Below are 17,709 nucleotides of genomic sequence, written 5' to 3' on the forward strand. Positions count from 1 at the left end.
CATCTGCAGTCCTCATGCCTCCCTGCAGCAGACCTATGGCATGTTCACGCAGGCAAGCAGACACCTAGGCATCTTTCTTCTGGTGTTTTTCAGAGTCAGTAGAAAGGACTCTTTAGTGTCCTAAGTTATTGTAATTGTGGCCTTAATTCTCTACTGCCTCTAAACTGTTCCTGTCTTAAGGAATGTTCTACAGGTGCATGTGCAATAATTGTTTATGGTTCATTGAACAAGCATGAAAGGCATTGTTTAAACCCTTTCCAATAAAGATCTGTAAAGCTTATCTGGATTTTACAAAATTATCTTCTTTAAAATACAGTCTCCTGAAAGAAGGGACATTTTTTATGAGTATTGTTTCTTTCTTGATTTGTGAACCTACCATATAGAGTACGTAAACAAAAACTAATTAAAGAAAATTATTTATTATCTAACAGAAGATCTGCATGTGGTGGTTTATAATATCTTATTATCTGGACAAGACTATATGTGTATTATAATGTAGGAACTGAGAAATTAGACAATGTTAGACAAATTATTTTTCGGCAGTAGACAAGAAAAAATTGCTTGCATATAAAAATAGTGATGTAATAAATTTATTCAGGCATTGGCTGTCTCACTTGGTTTCGGGTCCTAAACCGCAAGGAATTCTGGGAGTTGACCCTCCGGAGCAATGGCTGTCTTTTTAGCTAGGTTATTTATATCTTTATATTTATTATGTTTTGCTGCCGCTGTTTTTGAAGACCAAGTGGGAAAATTTGATTGGTAAGTACATATGGTCAACTCGTGAATGTTGCTGGTGCTGTTGAAACTCTTATTTGTATTTTGCTGGAGACCGATTAAATTACCGGTGCTTCAGACAAGCTAATTGCTAGCTGGCTAATGAGTATGAGGCGTTATTTTTCCTACCTGCAAATCAAAATATTTCCGCCTACGTCTACATGATTGAAAATGAGTTCTGCTCTGCTGATTGGTGAGAATGCAGCGTGAGTGTGGGCGGCTAGCCAATCATAGTGCAGGAGGCGGGATTTGCCATGAAACGGGTGGGAGAAATACAAGGTGCGCGTGTGAGTTACGATCTGCTACAATAATATTGAATCCCTTATCGTCATGTCCCGGTGTGGTCTACATCCCAAACTGCGCGTGCTCGTCCGGTGATAATGACATGTCAGGAGTAGATGTGGGTGTAAACATGTTTCTTTGGGTTGTGTTTCTGCTAACAGAGGGATGTTCCGATCCCAGGTTTACGTTTACGATACCCGATACTGACATCCAACTGTATGCAGGCTTCTTCTGATCCGTGTCGTATCAGTCAGCATCACGTACATTTCCGGCACAAAATATGTCAGTGGATTGGATTAGAAAAGCAGTCTCTCATACCTGATCCAGTGTTTCAGTGCAGTATTATCCTGTACTGGAAGTTTAAGTGTGCTTTACAGATCAGAGATTCATTACTGAGTATCAGTAGCATCAGGAAGAACATGTCTTAACAACTTGTTAAATTATTTTTTTGTACTCGTCTTTCAGGAGACAGCAGTTTGTTGGTGAGGTGCGTTTCGCACTCTTTGATAGTCATTCCCAAGCATCTAAAAAGCTCCTGGTTGCAACAGAAAAGAATGTTTTTGCCTCACTCAATTCCAGAACCGGAGAGCTTTGTAAGTATTCTTCCACATGTGTACAAAGCAAAAATATTTGAAGTTTTGCGGCTTTTAGTACGAATATGTTAGCATTGAGGTTATCTATAAGCAGTGGTGGAAATGCCAGAGATACACTGGGGGACTTTTTGTTTTGTTGTTTTATTTTTGTTTGTTTTCTCTACTGATTTTTTCCGACTGGAGTGTAATGTAAATATATACAGTTGCAATCAAAATTATTCCACCACCATGCTTGACTGTGGAGAGACTGTTCTTTCTTCATTCTTCTTTCTTCAGATATACCGCTGATCCATCATGCCGAAAAGTTTCGTTGCGCCACAAAACAGAATCCCAAAACTTCTGTGGCTTATTAATGAATTCGAGATGACTTTTCTTGTGCTTTTTGGGTCAGTAGTGGTGTATGTCTTGGAATTCTACCACGGAAACCTTCTGCATTAAGTACCCACCATACTGTGCTCATTGAAACCTCAGTGCCTGTTGCCATTAAGTCTTGCTGCAGGTCTTTTGCAGTCACTCAAGTGTTTATCATAACCTGCCTTCTCAGAAATCTGGGTGCAGCCGTTGATAGCTCCCTTTTCTGCTCCTTTAATTTTTTGCCCCTAGCCAGTTCAGGTATTTCATGTGTTCCAGCTCAAGCACACCTGGTGCAACTAATGAAGCCCTTGATAAGTTGCATCAGGTGTGCTTGACACCTGTTTTGCATATTTGTGCTGTTGTGAGGGATTCTGTTCAGGGGGCTAAATAATTCAGAAACTGGAGAAATCATTTGCATTTGCAAAAAGTTGCATTTTCAGTTGAATTTGGGGAAAATGCTTGAAACAGTTTGTTGTTATTTCAATTGCTTTTGCTTTATTTGTTCATTACAAACAGCTGAAAGTCTGTAAATTTTGACACTAAACCTGATTTGCAACGGGGGATGAATAATTTTGATTGCAACTGTATAAATCAGTTTTATTCATATTTTCCAAATATAACTTGAAGTGCTAATATGTGCTGTAAGATTCGTAAATGAGATCAGTGTGGAATGATGATTCGTCAGTGTTGTCACTCAAACCATGTTGCTGATTGCAGTGTGGAGACATGTGGACAAGTCAGGACCAGACGGACACATAGATATGCTTCTGGTTCATGGGCAAGGTAACGGTGAATATATATATGAGTCATGTCATTTAGAAAACCCTTCTGGTGAATGCACTGTTTTAATGCTTTATTTACTCTCTCATAGATGCTGTAGTTGTTGTTGGGAATGGACGTCTTCTGCGTTCCTGGGAGAGCACCATCGGTGGCCTGAATTGGGAGACAGTGCTCGATACTGGAAGGTTGGATTCTAGTGAACATTCAGATTGTAGCTCCAAATCAGACATAGAGTAACAGTGTGTCTTTTCCACTTTAGCTTTCAGTCTGCTGCCTTTGTTGGAGTGCAGGACCTGGTGAAGTACGTAGGAGTGCTTAAGAAATCTGCCGTCTCTCTGCATTACCTCTCTAATGGTCATCAGAAATGGGTGGAAAATCTCCCAGACAGGTAAAACCAAGGCTTGTTTATTTAGCATCACTGACAGAAGATTCATTTTAATTTGTTTATAACCAGTTCACTAATTTCAAGAGCATATGTAGGCCTACATTATTATGATTATGGTTCTGTCAGGAAGAGATGTATGTATGTATGTATGTATGTATGTATGTATGTATGTATGTATGTATGTATGTATTTTTAAATTCTCAAATGGTTTTGCATCCTGCAGTGATGCTGTTGAGTATCAGATGGTTTATTCTGGAGGACATGGACTGCTCATCATTCTGGGTGTGGTCCCCAACTCTCATATAGTTATTGTTGAATATAACATTGAAGATGGAGAAATCATGAAACAGGTAAAGTGTTGATTATGACTCATAGTGACTCAGTATATTTTCAGGTGAAACAGGTTCAGTATTTGTTTTGTTGACCATGAAAGATGACAGGATATTATTAGTAATAATGATTTTTCTTCTGGCCGCTGCATACATGCTGGCAATGTGCTATATATGTACTGTATGATGTGTCATGATATGTTTTATATTGAAAGGCATTTAGAAGTATTTAAAATTCATTGTGTTTTGCAAATTCTGTGATGTTATAGAAATGAATCGTGACCATTCAAACAGGGACATGAACTAATATGGTCCATTTTAATTTAAGGTTGCCTTGAGTATGATATTTTGCATCCCCCTTGCGTACTGGGTTAAAAAACATCATTGCATGTACATTTTAATTGTTTTTTCCTATCAACATCATGACATCATGGTCTGAATATTACAGCACCCGTGTTTAGGAGTTATGCTTATTAGTATGCTCAAATGTTTGGATCCAGGTGCTCTGGTCAAATGGTTCCAATTGACCTAGTTTCTGTGACTGACTATGTTTTTAATACATGTTTGAGTTCAGAAGCTTTCACACAAAAATTGTTAAAGGTAAGAAAAGATATCAAAACCACAATTGAATGACGAATGGTAAGAAACACAGAGACAAAGTGGAAAGTTGCCTGACTTTCAAAAATCCATAATCTTTAGCAAGAGAAGATCTGAAAAGTCATTGGAGGCAAGTGGAATGTAACATTTCAAATATTATGATTGTTTTACTATTAATATCCTAACATACACATATTGACCATTTTGTTACTTGGCTTGTGCACACTGTAAAACACACAGTCTCGTCAGTTTCATCATTTCACAGTAATGGTTTCTAAACTTTTTGCAGTTAACTTGACATATGGCTTTTGGCTTAAGAGTGCTTGTTTTGTTTTACTGTATAGTTTTTATTTGCTGTTATTTTCCTTACATCATTATCAGAGTAACTGTCAGAACGTCTGTGTGAAATCCTCTTGCCTTTTTTTTTTTTTTTTGTTCTCAGAAATCAGTAGATGCTCCATGGGCGAGCAGCTTACAATCCAACTGTGTGGTGGTCGGTCCTGGAATGCTTTTATGTGTTGACCCGAGCACAGAGTCCATGTACACCTTGCCACTGCGATCTGAGGAACAGCCGAAAGTGACCCAGATTCCACTCCAGGTGTCACTTTTATATCCCACAGATCTCATCTTTACTCTGTTGTTTTTGTTATTTTTTGTTCTGTGTGGAGAATTTTGTGATGTTTCTATTTCCAGACCATGGGCCTAGAGGTGGCTTCAGGCTTTCAGCCGCGTTTGATCTCCACTCAGCCTCACCCTGCCCGTTCTCCTGTACCTGAATTCTTCCTGCAGCTTGCGCCAGATCATCACGCCCTGCTGCAGCTTAACGACGGCACTGTTACTCTTCTTAGAGATTTTAACCCAGTGCGTTGAATACATTTGAATTATGTTCATATTTATTTAATTAATACTCAGTACAACTGCTCTCGGGTAACGTGTACGTTTAATTTTCTTTCTTTTAGTCATACCTGGTTGCTTTTGCAAATACTGGGGAAAAGACAGTCGCTGCTGTTATGTCGCCAAAAAACGAAACGGTGAGTATACAGCCGAGAAGTGTAGAGGCTAATTTTAAAAGGGGCTCTATTATGCCCCTTTTTATAAGATGTAATAGACGTCTCAGGTGTCCCCAGAATGTGTCTGAACTTTCAGCTCAAATATCCCATGGATCATTTCTTATACAATGCTGTAAATGCCCCTTTTTGGGTGGAAGCTGCTTCCCGCCCCCTTTCCAGAAGAGAGCTGTGCCTTTAGAGCTCCTGCTTCGGCTACTACGGCAACAACAAATCAGGAGAACCAGTATGACTGACACTGTAAATACCGATGTTCAACCCTATACGTATGAACCAGAGTCGGACACAGATGAAGGATAGACTCCGGCAGAAGTAATAACTGTGAGAATGGTAACTTTAGCCGCATTAGCTGTGGAATTTGCTAACGAGCACATTCGGAAAGGCGATTTGCAAGCATTCACAAAATATAAAGCACAATACTTGCGTCTTCTGGATATGAAGCTGGATCACGAACAGTTGGTACTGATCCATGCATGAGAATCAACTTTTCAGCAAATCCTGCTTTGTATTGACCCTTGTTCACATGGCAGTCTGGCGGAAAATGATTTGAGCAAACTTATATGAATTTAGCACATTTCCTTACATGAAGACTCTTACGTTAATTTTTACAGCCAGCAACAGAATGCCTACGAAGCTGAGACATTCTTCTTATCGCAGAGAAAATGGCAGACTGTGTGCGGCTCACTCGGGAGGATCTATGCTAATAGGGCAGAGTCTGTCACTAGTCGTGGGTGGGGCCTGTTCCAATATGATGTCACATTGGAGAGAAAACATTAACGACCCATTTTGATACACTGTTTATGATTTATGGGGCATATAAAAAAAAATGAGTGGGTGGATTTGTACCATTATAGGGTGGTTGTGTACACACACTGCCGACACACGCTTATGTTCAAACACCATGTAAAAGTGGATTTTGCATAATAGGTTCTCTTTAAAGTAACAATTACTGTAATATGTTTTTATATCTATTTCAAGGCATGCACTATCAACCTGTTCAGTGCTGATGCAGGACGGAGGCTCCTTGATACCTCTGTCACCTATATGCTGGATCCTAATGGAGGAAAGCCAAATAAGGTACTTGTTTCCAAATGGCGTATAGGACTAAGAATATAAATATTGGACTGCAGGGCTAAGCGAATTTAAATTGTTCTTCCAGTTGTACATCAATGCCTTCCTGAAGAAAGATGACTCTGTGGGCTACAGGGTGATTGTACAAACTGAAGATCTTGCTCTGACTTTCCTACAGCAACCTGGTATGCATGGAAGCTCTATACATGGGATGGTGAAGTGATATATTTCACCTAGTATTATAGTTTTGTCATCAATACCTTTTAAAGTTCAAGTCATGTTGACAGCAGAAATTCTATAATACGAATAAAAATTAACTACGGGGTGGTGTGATGAGGCCTGACATGAAGCAGAGTTGCTGCTCCCACCCCAAGATTGATTATTTTCCTATTACAGTACATACCAAAGTGTTTTCTTCGTCGAACACCACAGAAATCTGCCAGCAATTACAATTTGTATCCATTACTGAAAGATGTCATACTTGAGAACCATTTATAGTTGTTAAACATAATGTTGAGGGACATCTGAAGTTAGTTCCTGTTAATTGGAGCACTTATATAGTGCTTTTATCCAAAGAGCTTTACACTGTGTCTCACTCACCCATTCACACACTCACACACACCAATGGTAGCAGAGCTGCCATGCAAGGTACTAACTTGCCATCGGGAGCAACTTGGGGTTCAGTGTCTTGCCCAAGGACACTTCGGCATGTGGAGTCATGCAGGCCGGGAATCGAACTGCCAACCCTACGGTTCGTGGACAGCCCGTTCTACCAACTGAGCCACAGCCGCCCCACAGCTGGCCCTGTTATCACTTATGTTGTAGAAGCAATACAACAACAAAACACAGCTAAGTTACTAAGAAACTGAAAAGCACAAAGTCAACTGTCCTACATTGCAAAAAACATCTTGGCAAGTGGAAATACATTGCATATAGTCATGTGTATAGTATTCCTACAGTGATGTGGAAAAATAAGTACACTCTATGGAAATTGTTGGTTTTTCTGACATATTTTGGACAAGCAAACATTTGATCCTCTTTGAAACAGTGCCTATTAATAAAGCTGTTACAAAATTGACATGTAGTAATTTTCATAATTTAAATGAACAAAAAAAACAGATCAGTCACATGGAAAAATTGAGTATAAAGCTTAACCTCAAATCCATTGAGATTCAGATCTAAAGAGTTCTGTAAAGCCTTTAGAAAAAAGGTTGTGGATGCCTATGAGTCTGGCAAATGATTTAAAAAGATCTCCAAATTATTTTAAATACATCATTCCACTGTAAGGGAAATCATCTACAAATTCATGTTCAGCCCAAGAGCAGACCATCTGATGCAAAAAGAGGTCTCCAAGAACCCTAAAATTGAATCACAGGATCTGCTAGTAAGTCTTGCAACTGTTGTATTAAAGTGCATGCGTCTACAATCGGACAAAGATTGCACAAATTTGACCTGTATGTGAGGTGTGCCAGGAAAAAGCCTTTGCAAGACTACAGTTTGCCAATGAGCATATAGGCAAAGAGCAGGTCTTTTGGAATAATGTGCTCCGGACAGACGAATCAAAGATCGAGTTGTTTGGCCACAGTAACAGCAGACATGTCTTTGGTCTGCACCAAACAGCTTTTCAGGAGAAGCACCTCATACCAGCTGTGTAGCACAGTGGTGGAAATTTTATTATTTTGGATTGCTTCACTTCCTCAGGGACTGGAGAGCTTGCATTCATTGATTCAACTATGATTTCTGCATCATATCAAAGAGTACTTGAAGATAAAGTGAGGCCATCTGTCTGAAAGTTGACATTGAATCCACCAAGAAATGGCTCAAAAAGAAGAAATGGAGGGTAATGGAATGGCCTAGTCAAAGCCCAGATTTGAATCCCATTGAAATTTGAAGGGGGGGCATACGTGCAAGAAAATCCTCAAACATCTTGTAACTGAAAAAATATTGCATGGAAGAGTGCAAAACAGTCATTTGTACCCATGAATCCAAGACCATGCCATACACACGTACAAGTTCTGAGAGTGATTAGGGTCCATCAGTGCCCTACTATCTGTTTGGTTGTTTGTAATCGCACCACATTTTCCTTTAGAACATTTAAAGAAACATCGGTCCTTTACGCCTATAAATTTGTGATGTATATAACTGTGATATAGGCCAGATTTATTTTCCAATCAATAGAGGTTGTACCCTCACTTAAATAAAAATTTTAAAATAAGTCGAACACATTTCCAATGTGCAGGTCGGGTCGTGTGGACCAGAGAGGAGGCCCTCGCTGATGTGGTTACTATGGAGATGGTGGACTTGCCGCTTACTGGAACACAAGCAGAACTGGAGGGTGAATTTGGAAAGAAAGCTGGTAATGTTTAATGTGATTGTTATAATGATCAGTTTCTTAACATTTTTATCCTCTTTGTTCCAGTGAATGTGATTTGGGCGGGTGTATTTCAGAATGTTTGTCTGTGCGCTCTACTAATATAACTGTACCTTTCCTGTTTCACTTATTCAAAAAGTTGCTATAATAACTTGTAAAGCTTAAAAGTTTATATGTATTATACTTTGCTTTGAATGGTATTTTGAAGTTCATAATGCAGCCTTTTACTCACACTGCTTATCCTCACTAATGCACTAATCTGTCATCTGTCCAGTGCACACTTGATTTTTCTTGTGCTGTATATTTCTTTCCTTTTGCTCTATCATTCTGCTGCACTTGGATCCAGCTATTCAAGGTAATTTGCTTCTGCATTTTTTTTTAACAGTGTGCAATTCATGTGTCTTTATGATTTGTCCATGTTTGCGAAACGTTAATTGCTGGGAGATTCAGACTAGCTAAATTTTTTTTAAATATTTTTTTTGTCTGTTTGATAATTGAAGCATGTTAAAGTATTCTTGGCAGTATTTCAAACTTCAAGTGACACAGGCAGAATTAAAAAGTCAGATTGTCTTAGTTTGCGAACACTGCGTTACTGTGATGTTTGCAGATGGGCTTTTAGCCATGGTTTTAAAGCGACTCTCGTCACAGCTCATCCTTCTGCAGGCCTGGGTTGGCCATCTGTGGAAACTCTTCTACGACGCCCGAAAGCCTCGCAGCCACGTAAAGAACGAAGTCACTATCGAAACCTTGTCTCGGGACGAGTTCAACCTGCAGAAGATGATGGTGATGGTGACTGCGTCAGGGAAGGTATGATGCTCATGAGTGTTTAGGAGGGAACTTTTTTGCATAATAATTTGTTTACATAGCATTTGACATTTCACAGTTGCGTCAGAGATGAGTTTCTTTATAGCCTGTTATCTTAAAAGATAAAGATTAAATGAAATGAAAGTTATATTTTACTGAACTAAAACTTTGTGCTCCCCCCCTCAGCTATTTGGCATTGACAGTAAGTCTGGAACCATTATGTGGAAGCAGTACTTGGATAATGTCAAGCCCAACTCGGTTTTCAAACTGATGGTGCAGAGGACAACTGCTCATTTTCCTCATCCCCCTCAATGCTCTTTACTCATTAAGGATAAGGTAGGTGGCCATACTCTTTAAAATATGTTAATTATCTATAGCACATTTGGGTTAATTTATGCATGCTTTATGAACTTGATGTTTAATTAAAGCAGATTCATATCAGTAAAGAAATCATTTAAATTGCGAGGGGAGTCCAAATAAAATGTACATGTGTTGCAATCTCTTACACATATTCTTATATTTACACCCGTACTTTGACACCTCAACTTTAAGAAACGATTAATATATTTGTATTTAATTTTTAATATTCCCTGGGCTATAAATAGTCTGTCTAAAACCTTGCTAGCTAAGTGCGTTTTTTTATCACACAGTGAATGTCACGTTGTTCGATGGCCGTGTGACGTAGCAAAACGGACATAACCCTAATCTGTTTAGTTTGTAATCCAATACCAGCTATCTAAATAACTAAATACTGTATAGTTGTAAATGTAAAAGCATCCCAATGTGAAGGGTTTTCCTACAGAAGCCCTAAGTGGCCATGCATTATTATTTATTTTTTTTCTTTCTTGTTTTCTCATTATCGCGACTTAATTTTCTTGTGATAACGACTTAACAAAATGCTGTTTTCTCATTTTATCCCGAGATAATCTCGCGCCTTGTGAATGGGACTAGTGTTCTTCATCGATATCATAAATTTTAATCATTACGCGCTGTAGATGGACTTTATCTCTGCATCGAGAGAGGGGACATAGAGCTATTTCAGCTTGTGTGAGTCCCTGATCAAAGGAAAAATTAATCCGTTCATCTATGATAATGCAGTATTGCACTAAGCTTTTGCTGCCTCCAGAACAATAAAACATGTAATGTCAAGTACACAGAAAAATTTAATCGTGATCATGAGAAAAAACAACTTTTGTTATGTTGAGATCACAAGAAAACAAGAAAGAAAAGAATATTGCATGGCCTCTTAGGGCTTCCATATTTACCCAGGCCATCACATAAATATTCCAAACTTGCCACTACTACAGTCTGAAAATTTTAGCATCCCAACCCTGTTCCTGTCCATTTTTCCAGAATTCTTACACTCTGTAGTATCCATCAATAAGAGCAATGGTGTCAAGCTAAAGACCCATGGGCTAAATGCAGCCCACTTCAACTTATTCAGTGTGCAAAGAAAAATTTAAAAAATCAGCGTGTATGAAATGTGATGTTGAAAGACCCCATAGTATACTGCATTTTACATGTATAGTATTTATTGGTGAAATATAATCCAAATCCCAAAATGCATCACCAGTTAAATCTACCCCCTACCCTCCAAAGTCACCAGTGTAGCTATCCACAAGGATGTCAAAAAAGAAAAGTTGATGTAAAGTAAATATATAAAATCGTATAATATATTATATTGCAAATGCAGCACAAAGTGCTAAACAAGCTTAATTATAAAGACCAATTTTCTGGTAGACAACATTAGTGCTACATCAACAGATTTTTTTTTTTAAACCAGTTAAGTAAATATAATCTGATAACCTCTTGGCTAATATTGATGTGTTTTCAGTGCAGAAATGTTACTATTGGTCTGTCTTTGATTTTTTTGTAGGACACAGGCCTGGGAAGCCTCCATGTCTTCAATCCTATCTTTGGTAAGAAGAGCCATATCGGTGTTCCAGCTTTGTCCAGACCTGTCCTTCAGTCCCTGCTGCTGCCCATAATGGATCAGGACTATTCCAAAGTCCTTCTTCTGATCGATGATCAGTATAAGGTCAGCCTTATTGCATCTGTCGAATGGCGTTTCTCTCTGAAATAGATTTTTAAATAACACAAACCTGTCTGTTTATTCTGCAGGTCACAGCTTTCCCATCCACTAAGAACGTCTTGCAGCAGCTGCAGGAGATGGCGTCTTCCATTTTCTTCTACCTGGTGGACTCCAGTCAGGGCAGACTATCTGGTTTCCGCCTACTTAAGGATCTGTCAACTGAGCTGATCTGGGAGGTGGTGATCCCCACTGAGGTGCAGAAAATAGTAGAAGTGAAAGGCAAGCGTGCTAACGAGCATGTCCACTCCCAGGGCCGGGTCATGGGGGACCGCAGTGTACTTTATAAGGTATTCCTGAGCTCATTATCAAGTGCTGTAAATACAAAATCTTGGGCCTAGTCCACACAAACATGGGTGAATTCTTATCCATAAATGAAAATGGTGGAAATGACAGGAAGGTCATGGATCAGATGATCAGACACCCATTGCACATGTTCAGTATTCTATAAAAAAGAAAAAATAATAATTTCCACATTTTATTTGGGACAGGAAACTGTTAAGAAACAGACTGCAAACACTAGTGTGCGTAAAACAAAAAATTCTGTGTTCAAATCTACCTTTTAGACTAGGCCTTAATCATGTCTAACCTCAAAAACTCTTGATGGAGTCTGTGTGTGTGTGTGTGTGTGTGTGTGTGTGTGTGTGTGTGTGTGTGTGTGTACACACAATAATGATAGTGATTTTCTTCTCACTTATTGGACATTTCAATATCTTTCCCTCTAGTATCTAAACCCCAACCTGCTTGCAGTGGTAACTGAAAGCACAGACACCCACCAGGAGCGTAGTTTTGTTGGGATTTTCCTGATCGATGGTGTGACTGGCCGTATTGTCCATGAAGCTGTGCAGAGGAAGGCACGAGGACCTGTTCACTTCGTGCACTCCGAGAACTGGGTAGTGGTGAGTACATGGGCTACAGTACATCCTTTTGTTGTTGTTGTAGTAAATCTAAAATCCAGTGTAGAGGTCGACCGATTGATCGGTTTTGCCAATTAAGGCAATTAATTAACTGTCTGCAAAAATCCACACAGATTTTAAACGGTTTCTGGGTTTTTCCCAGTTGTCTTGTCCTTTGAAGCTAATTAATATGCACTAGTAAAAAAATGTTTCCTGCCAACAGAGGAACCTTGTTTCTTGTACGTAGTGCAGCAGGCGGCAGGATTCGGATCAAGAGAACAGAACGGCATAGCATGGAGGTGCTTTGTGCCACTGAAGTGTATGATCCAGCTGGAGTGCATTACATTTAAAGAAACATTTAAAGGAAAAAAAAAACTTTTCATTTGATCATCTGTTTTTTGTAACGTCAGTAAGGAGTTTATTTCTCTGGTGGTCAAATGTCTAGGAAATCTTTTTGTCCACAGGGCAACTGTGAATGATCTGATGAACTGATCTGTAATGTGCTTAACCAGGTAGTCTAGTGACTTTCCAACCTGGCATTCTTTAATGCGCTGTGCTGTGCTTTATGCTTGTTTTCTTCTCTAGTATGCGTACTGGAACACAAAGTCTAGGAGGAATGAGTTCTCTGTGCTTGAGCTCTTTGAGGGAATGGAGCTATATAACAGCACAGTGTTTAGCTCTTTGGATAGACCTCAACCACCTCAGGTTCTGCAGCAATCCTACATATTCCCCTCTCCTATAAGCACTCTAGAGGCCACGCTTACTGAGAAAGGCATAACCAGTCGTCACCTACTTGGTCAGTTCAGCTCCCTTTAATGTAAATGTGAACTACAGAGAACTTCTCAATGAGATGTGAAGTGTAAGAACCATTTCTGATGTTGCTGTTTTTTATTATTGTTATTCAGTGGGACTCCCATCAGGAAACATCCTCTCTTTACCAAAGATGTTTCTGGACCCAAGGAGACCAGAAGTGGCCTCAGAACAGAGCCGGTGAGCATTGAACTGTTGATGGTGTCCTAGAGCGATTGTTTAGTTAATCAGACTGCTAATTGCCCCCCCCCCCCCCCCCCCCCCCCCCCCCCCCCCCCCCCCCCCCCCCAGAGAGGAAAATCTAATACCATATTCGCCTGAAATGCCAATACGCACGGAGTGGTTTATTAACTACAACCAAACTGTGTCAAGAGTGAGGGGTATCTACACTGCCCCATCTGGCCTGGAGTCTACATGCCTGGTGAGTATCTTATCTTAATTAATATGACTGTGTGTATAATAAAGAAACCAATCAAAATGTCTTTGTTCTTGTTCATTTGAAATGATGTTTGATTAATTTCATCTTTAACATGCTTAGTCATCATGGGTACGTATTATACAGTGGACTGCAGAAGTCTGTGTACCATCATAACAAAAATAAATACATTTTATATACCAGCGAGACATAGTTTTAGGTTTCACAAATGTTCCTTCATTACAAGAAGTAACAATAATTATTATATACAGTTGAGGTCATAAGTTTACATAGGCCTTGCAGAATCTGCAAAATGTTAACTTTTTTTTTTTTTTTTTTAAATGAGAGGGATGTCCGAGGGATAACTGAGGGACTATTACAAAAGGTGCAAACATTCACTGATGCTCAAGAAAGCAGCACGGTACATTAAGAGCCAGGGGGTGTAAACTTTTGAACAGGATGATCTGTGTAAATTATTGTCTTCTAGGGGAAAAATGAAAATATCTTGGGTAACTTCTGAAAGGATCTTTTAAGCAAGAAAGATCTTTTAAACAAAAATCATAACCATTTACACCGATCATCCTTAATGTATCGTGTTGCTTTTTTGAGAATCATATTTGTAATAGTTTTAAGTCCCTCCGTTGTCCCCAGTGTGAAAAGATGGATCTCAATGTCATATCCCCACTGTTTGAAAGGGCTCAAATATGAAAAAAGAATGTGCAGGACCTGAAGGATTTTTCTGAAGAACAGTAGGTAGTTTAACTGCTCAGGACAAACAAGGGATTCATGAACAACTATCACAAAATATAAACACAGTCGTTGATCATCCAGGTAACAACACACAGTATTAATAATCAAACTTATGTAAACTTTTGAACTGGTTCATTTGTGTAAATTCAGTTATTATTGTGTCTTGTGGACTAAGTGTAAACATCTGTGATGTGAGCTGGCTTATTCAGGGCAGTACTAAATACAATTTAAAAAATGCTTAAAAAAAAAAAAAAGTTTTATTTATAAATCCTCTTATTATTCTTTTTAAACATTTTGTTGATTCTGCAAGGCATGTTATGACCTGAACTGTACTAATGTGGGAAAACCTAAATTATTTAATGCAGAAGTTTGCATCCTCCTTTCTGACTGTATCAGTAGTCTATAAGAGCTTGTATATTCATCCTTTGCCTTTACAACTGCCTGGTGTCATCTCTTTACTATCCTTTGGGAAGTTTTTGAGATGCAGTTTTTCTCTGTTGCCTTTGCCTTCTGGTTTTGGATTACACCCACATCTCGTGTTTTAAACTTCTAGGAATACCTTGTGTTGATTTGGGAGATCATTTCTATTGTGCAATTAATTAAAACTGTAGGGATGCAAACTTTTGGTTAGGGGATGCCTCTTCAGGTTATTTCTGTTTTAATTCAAGTATCAATCTCAATTCTGTACCATTACATTGCACAACTTGAAAGTTTTTCTTGTTTTCCTTCTGTAGGTGGTTGCATATGGTCTTGATATTTACCAGACCAGAGTTTACCCTTCCAAACAATTTGATGTCCTTAAGGATGATTATGATTATGTACTGATCAGCAGTGTACTCCTCGGGCTATTCTTCGCTACCATGATCAGCAAGCGGCTGGCAGAAGTCAAATTGCTTAATCGTGCATGGCGATAAAACTCCTCTATTGTGCCTGGCAGTTGCACTCTTCCCATTTAAGCTATGGGATTGACACACTGATTGCAGTAGACCAGCTGATGCCCTTATTAGACTGCAAGATTACAGTGAGCGGTGTGAAGGACAACTGTTCAGGCAGTGTTTTTTTGTTTGTTTGTTTTTTTGTTTTTTTTTTAAATAAAGAAAACTTACTGTCTGTAATGCAAGAAAGGTATGCATAGTGTTTCCCCACTCCATTAAGCAGTTCATTCTTAAATTATTTATTGTAAACTTACGGTAGACCCACTGTCTGTTTTTAGGAATGAATTCTCTATAGGATGTACACATTTCCACTGAACATTAATGCAAATTAATTTATATAATGGTTGTGTGTATGCTAACGTTGGTCAATTTACATGAATGATGCCTCTAACAAATAAAAATTTGCTTTAATATAAAATTGATATCTTTAACAAGTAGCCTACATCTTTTTGATGCAAAACTACATACTAATTCTGGTTTTTAATTCTATGACCTGAGCCTACCTTTAAACTGATGGTCAACTACTGTATAATTTTTATTAATTGGGGGGGGTTATAAATACAGGGCAATTGCCAATCCTTTGTATGAGAGTGTGAAAGAATTAATTAAAGTTGGAATTTTGAGGTAGTCAGTAAAGTTAAAATGTTTTGCTGTAGGAATGGGAGTATGTTGTGTTTCAAACAAAGATGAACCAACCATCTGTACTAGGTGCAGAAGGACTAACGTTCCTTTTTCTGCAGGTTTTTTTTTGTTGTTTTTTTTAAACTTGGTTTTATGTTGGCACAGTGGTTGCTGCCAAATAGCTCCAGGATCCCCATTTCGATCCTGAGCTTAGATATCTGTCTATAATGTGAAGCTTTGCATGTCACCATCCCCCCCACCGGTTCTCTGGTTAACACCTACCTCCCAAAATCATGCTGGTAGGATTGGCTTCACTAAATTCACCCTCAGTGTGAATGTGAATGTGGTACACTGTGATTGATTGATGTACCATCTAAACTATATTTCTGCTTGAAAATCCCTGAGTTTACTATTAACTGCCTCTAGTAGCTGAACCCCGACTACATCATGCATCTCTACCACATTTAATTATATGTAGAGCTAATTAAATCTAAAGAATTTGGGTCAGGGTTTTATATCATGTGAAACCCATAACTGCAGTGGATCGAAGTACTGTTCTTGGGGCAACACTGACTTGTTTTAGGTGAGATGCACTAGACTGGTTAATTACTATTGTTTTGTTTGGTATCACCACAGCTACCTAATGTTCTCCCATTTTTGGAATCCCCAACAAACAATAGATCTTGAGTACCAAGAGTACACGTTTTTGTGCTGGATTTAATAAAATTGTTCTTTTATTCCTGCTTTTTTTTAATATTTACTTTTTTAAATTGTGTGTAATTTCCAGAACACAAGTGTAATTTGAAATCCATCCTTACCTGCTGATAATAAAGAAGAGATCTCAAACACCACCTGACCATTTACTCTTGTTTATTTCATACATACAGCATACACATACACCCCCCCACTTATATAATTCTTTTACAATTAGTGATTTAGCCCTTTAGTTTCTAAGCACAATTTGTGAGATCCCCTCTACACTGTTGATTAAAGAAAAGGAACCACCATAGAACCACTAATGAGCAGATGTTATTTGGATGGTAGTGTTTTCTCAACACAGCAGTATCATTCGGGTGTTTTTAAATTTCAGCAGTGCTGCTCCATCTGATCCTCTCATAAGCAGTGTTACCATTTCAGTAAGACTGATAATTTTCCAATACCCAAATAATATCAGGTCAGTGGTAGTTCTACAGTGGTCGTACTGACAAATTGTAGCCTAATTGATTTGTAATAATAACTACAAAGTGCGCCTAAATGGTGTGCCCATGACCCTGATGAAAAGCTTAGGCTGACCAACTACCAAGACCCAGGCTGAATTGGTACACCATCTTTGCTAGCTGGTAAGTGCTGGTAGAAAATGAACAGTTTCTGAATGATTTCTATTAATGCACTACATTGCACACAAAAACTACACAACATTAACGCAATTGGAAAAATCTCAGAGTTATATTCTGGCAACGGTGGTCTACAAGCCTGAGCAGCTCGGTCTGTGTTTCGGCAGCTGCTAGCTTGACAGACCAAGCTGGATCTTTCAACCTGGGTGCCATTGGGGTGTGTTTACATCCCAGCATTGCTTCTTCACCTGATATATTCATAGCAGTGCAACTGTTAGAATTAGAATTTAGAATTTTTATGATGGTTCTAGTTGTTTTTTTCAGCAGGGATTTGCCCACCTATAAGAAAATATTGGCTCTCATACATACTTCTCAAACAAACATATTGTTTGTTCAGTAACTGAGTAATGTGCACAAATGTTGCCACAGGAGACATAAATGTTTTAATGATA

General features: G+C 38.7%; 1 protein-coding gene across 2 annotated transcripts; it reads left to right on the forward strand.

Annotated features, from left to right (window-relative positions):
- Positions 1–615: 615 nt before the first annotated feature.
- Positions 616–16,774, forward strand: emc1 (ER membrane protein complex subunit 1). Of its 2 annotated transcripts, none has more exons than XM_053686222.1 (21): positions 616–759; positions 1,522–1,649; positions 2,721–2,786; positions 2,875–2,968; positions 3,043–3,171; positions 3,392–3,518; positions 4,537–4,692; positions 4,788–4,955; positions 5,054–5,125; positions 6,140–6,238; positions 6,321–6,417; positions 8,472–8,588; positions 9,211–9,410; positions 9,594–9,743; positions 11,284–11,445; positions 11,529–11,786; positions 12,222–12,395; positions 12,978–13,188; positions 13,298–13,382; positions 13,494–13,623; positions 15,102–16,774. In XM_053686222.1, the coding sequence occupies exons 1-21, from the start codon at positions 668–670 to the stop codon at positions 15,279–15,281; spliced, it is 2,895 nt and encodes a 964-aa protein (XP_053542197.1). In that variant the 5' UTR covers positions 616–667; the 3' UTR covers positions 15,282–16,774. The 2 variants fall into 2 exon arrangements, with proteins under 2 accessions (XP_053542197.1, XP_053542198.1); XM_053686223.1 differs by lacking the exon at positions 616–759 and adding an exon at positions 1,046–1,174.
- Positions 16,775–17,709: the final 935 nt, after the last annotated feature.

This window comes from Ictalurus punctatus, chromosome 15, assembly GCF_001660625.3.
Source record: "Ictalurus punctatus breed USDA103 chromosome 15, Coco_2.0, whole genome shotgun sequence".
In the NCBI taxonomy this organism is placed as follows: Eukaryota; Metazoa; Chordata; class Actinopteri; order Siluriformes; family Ictaluridae; genus Ictalurus; species Ictalurus punctatus.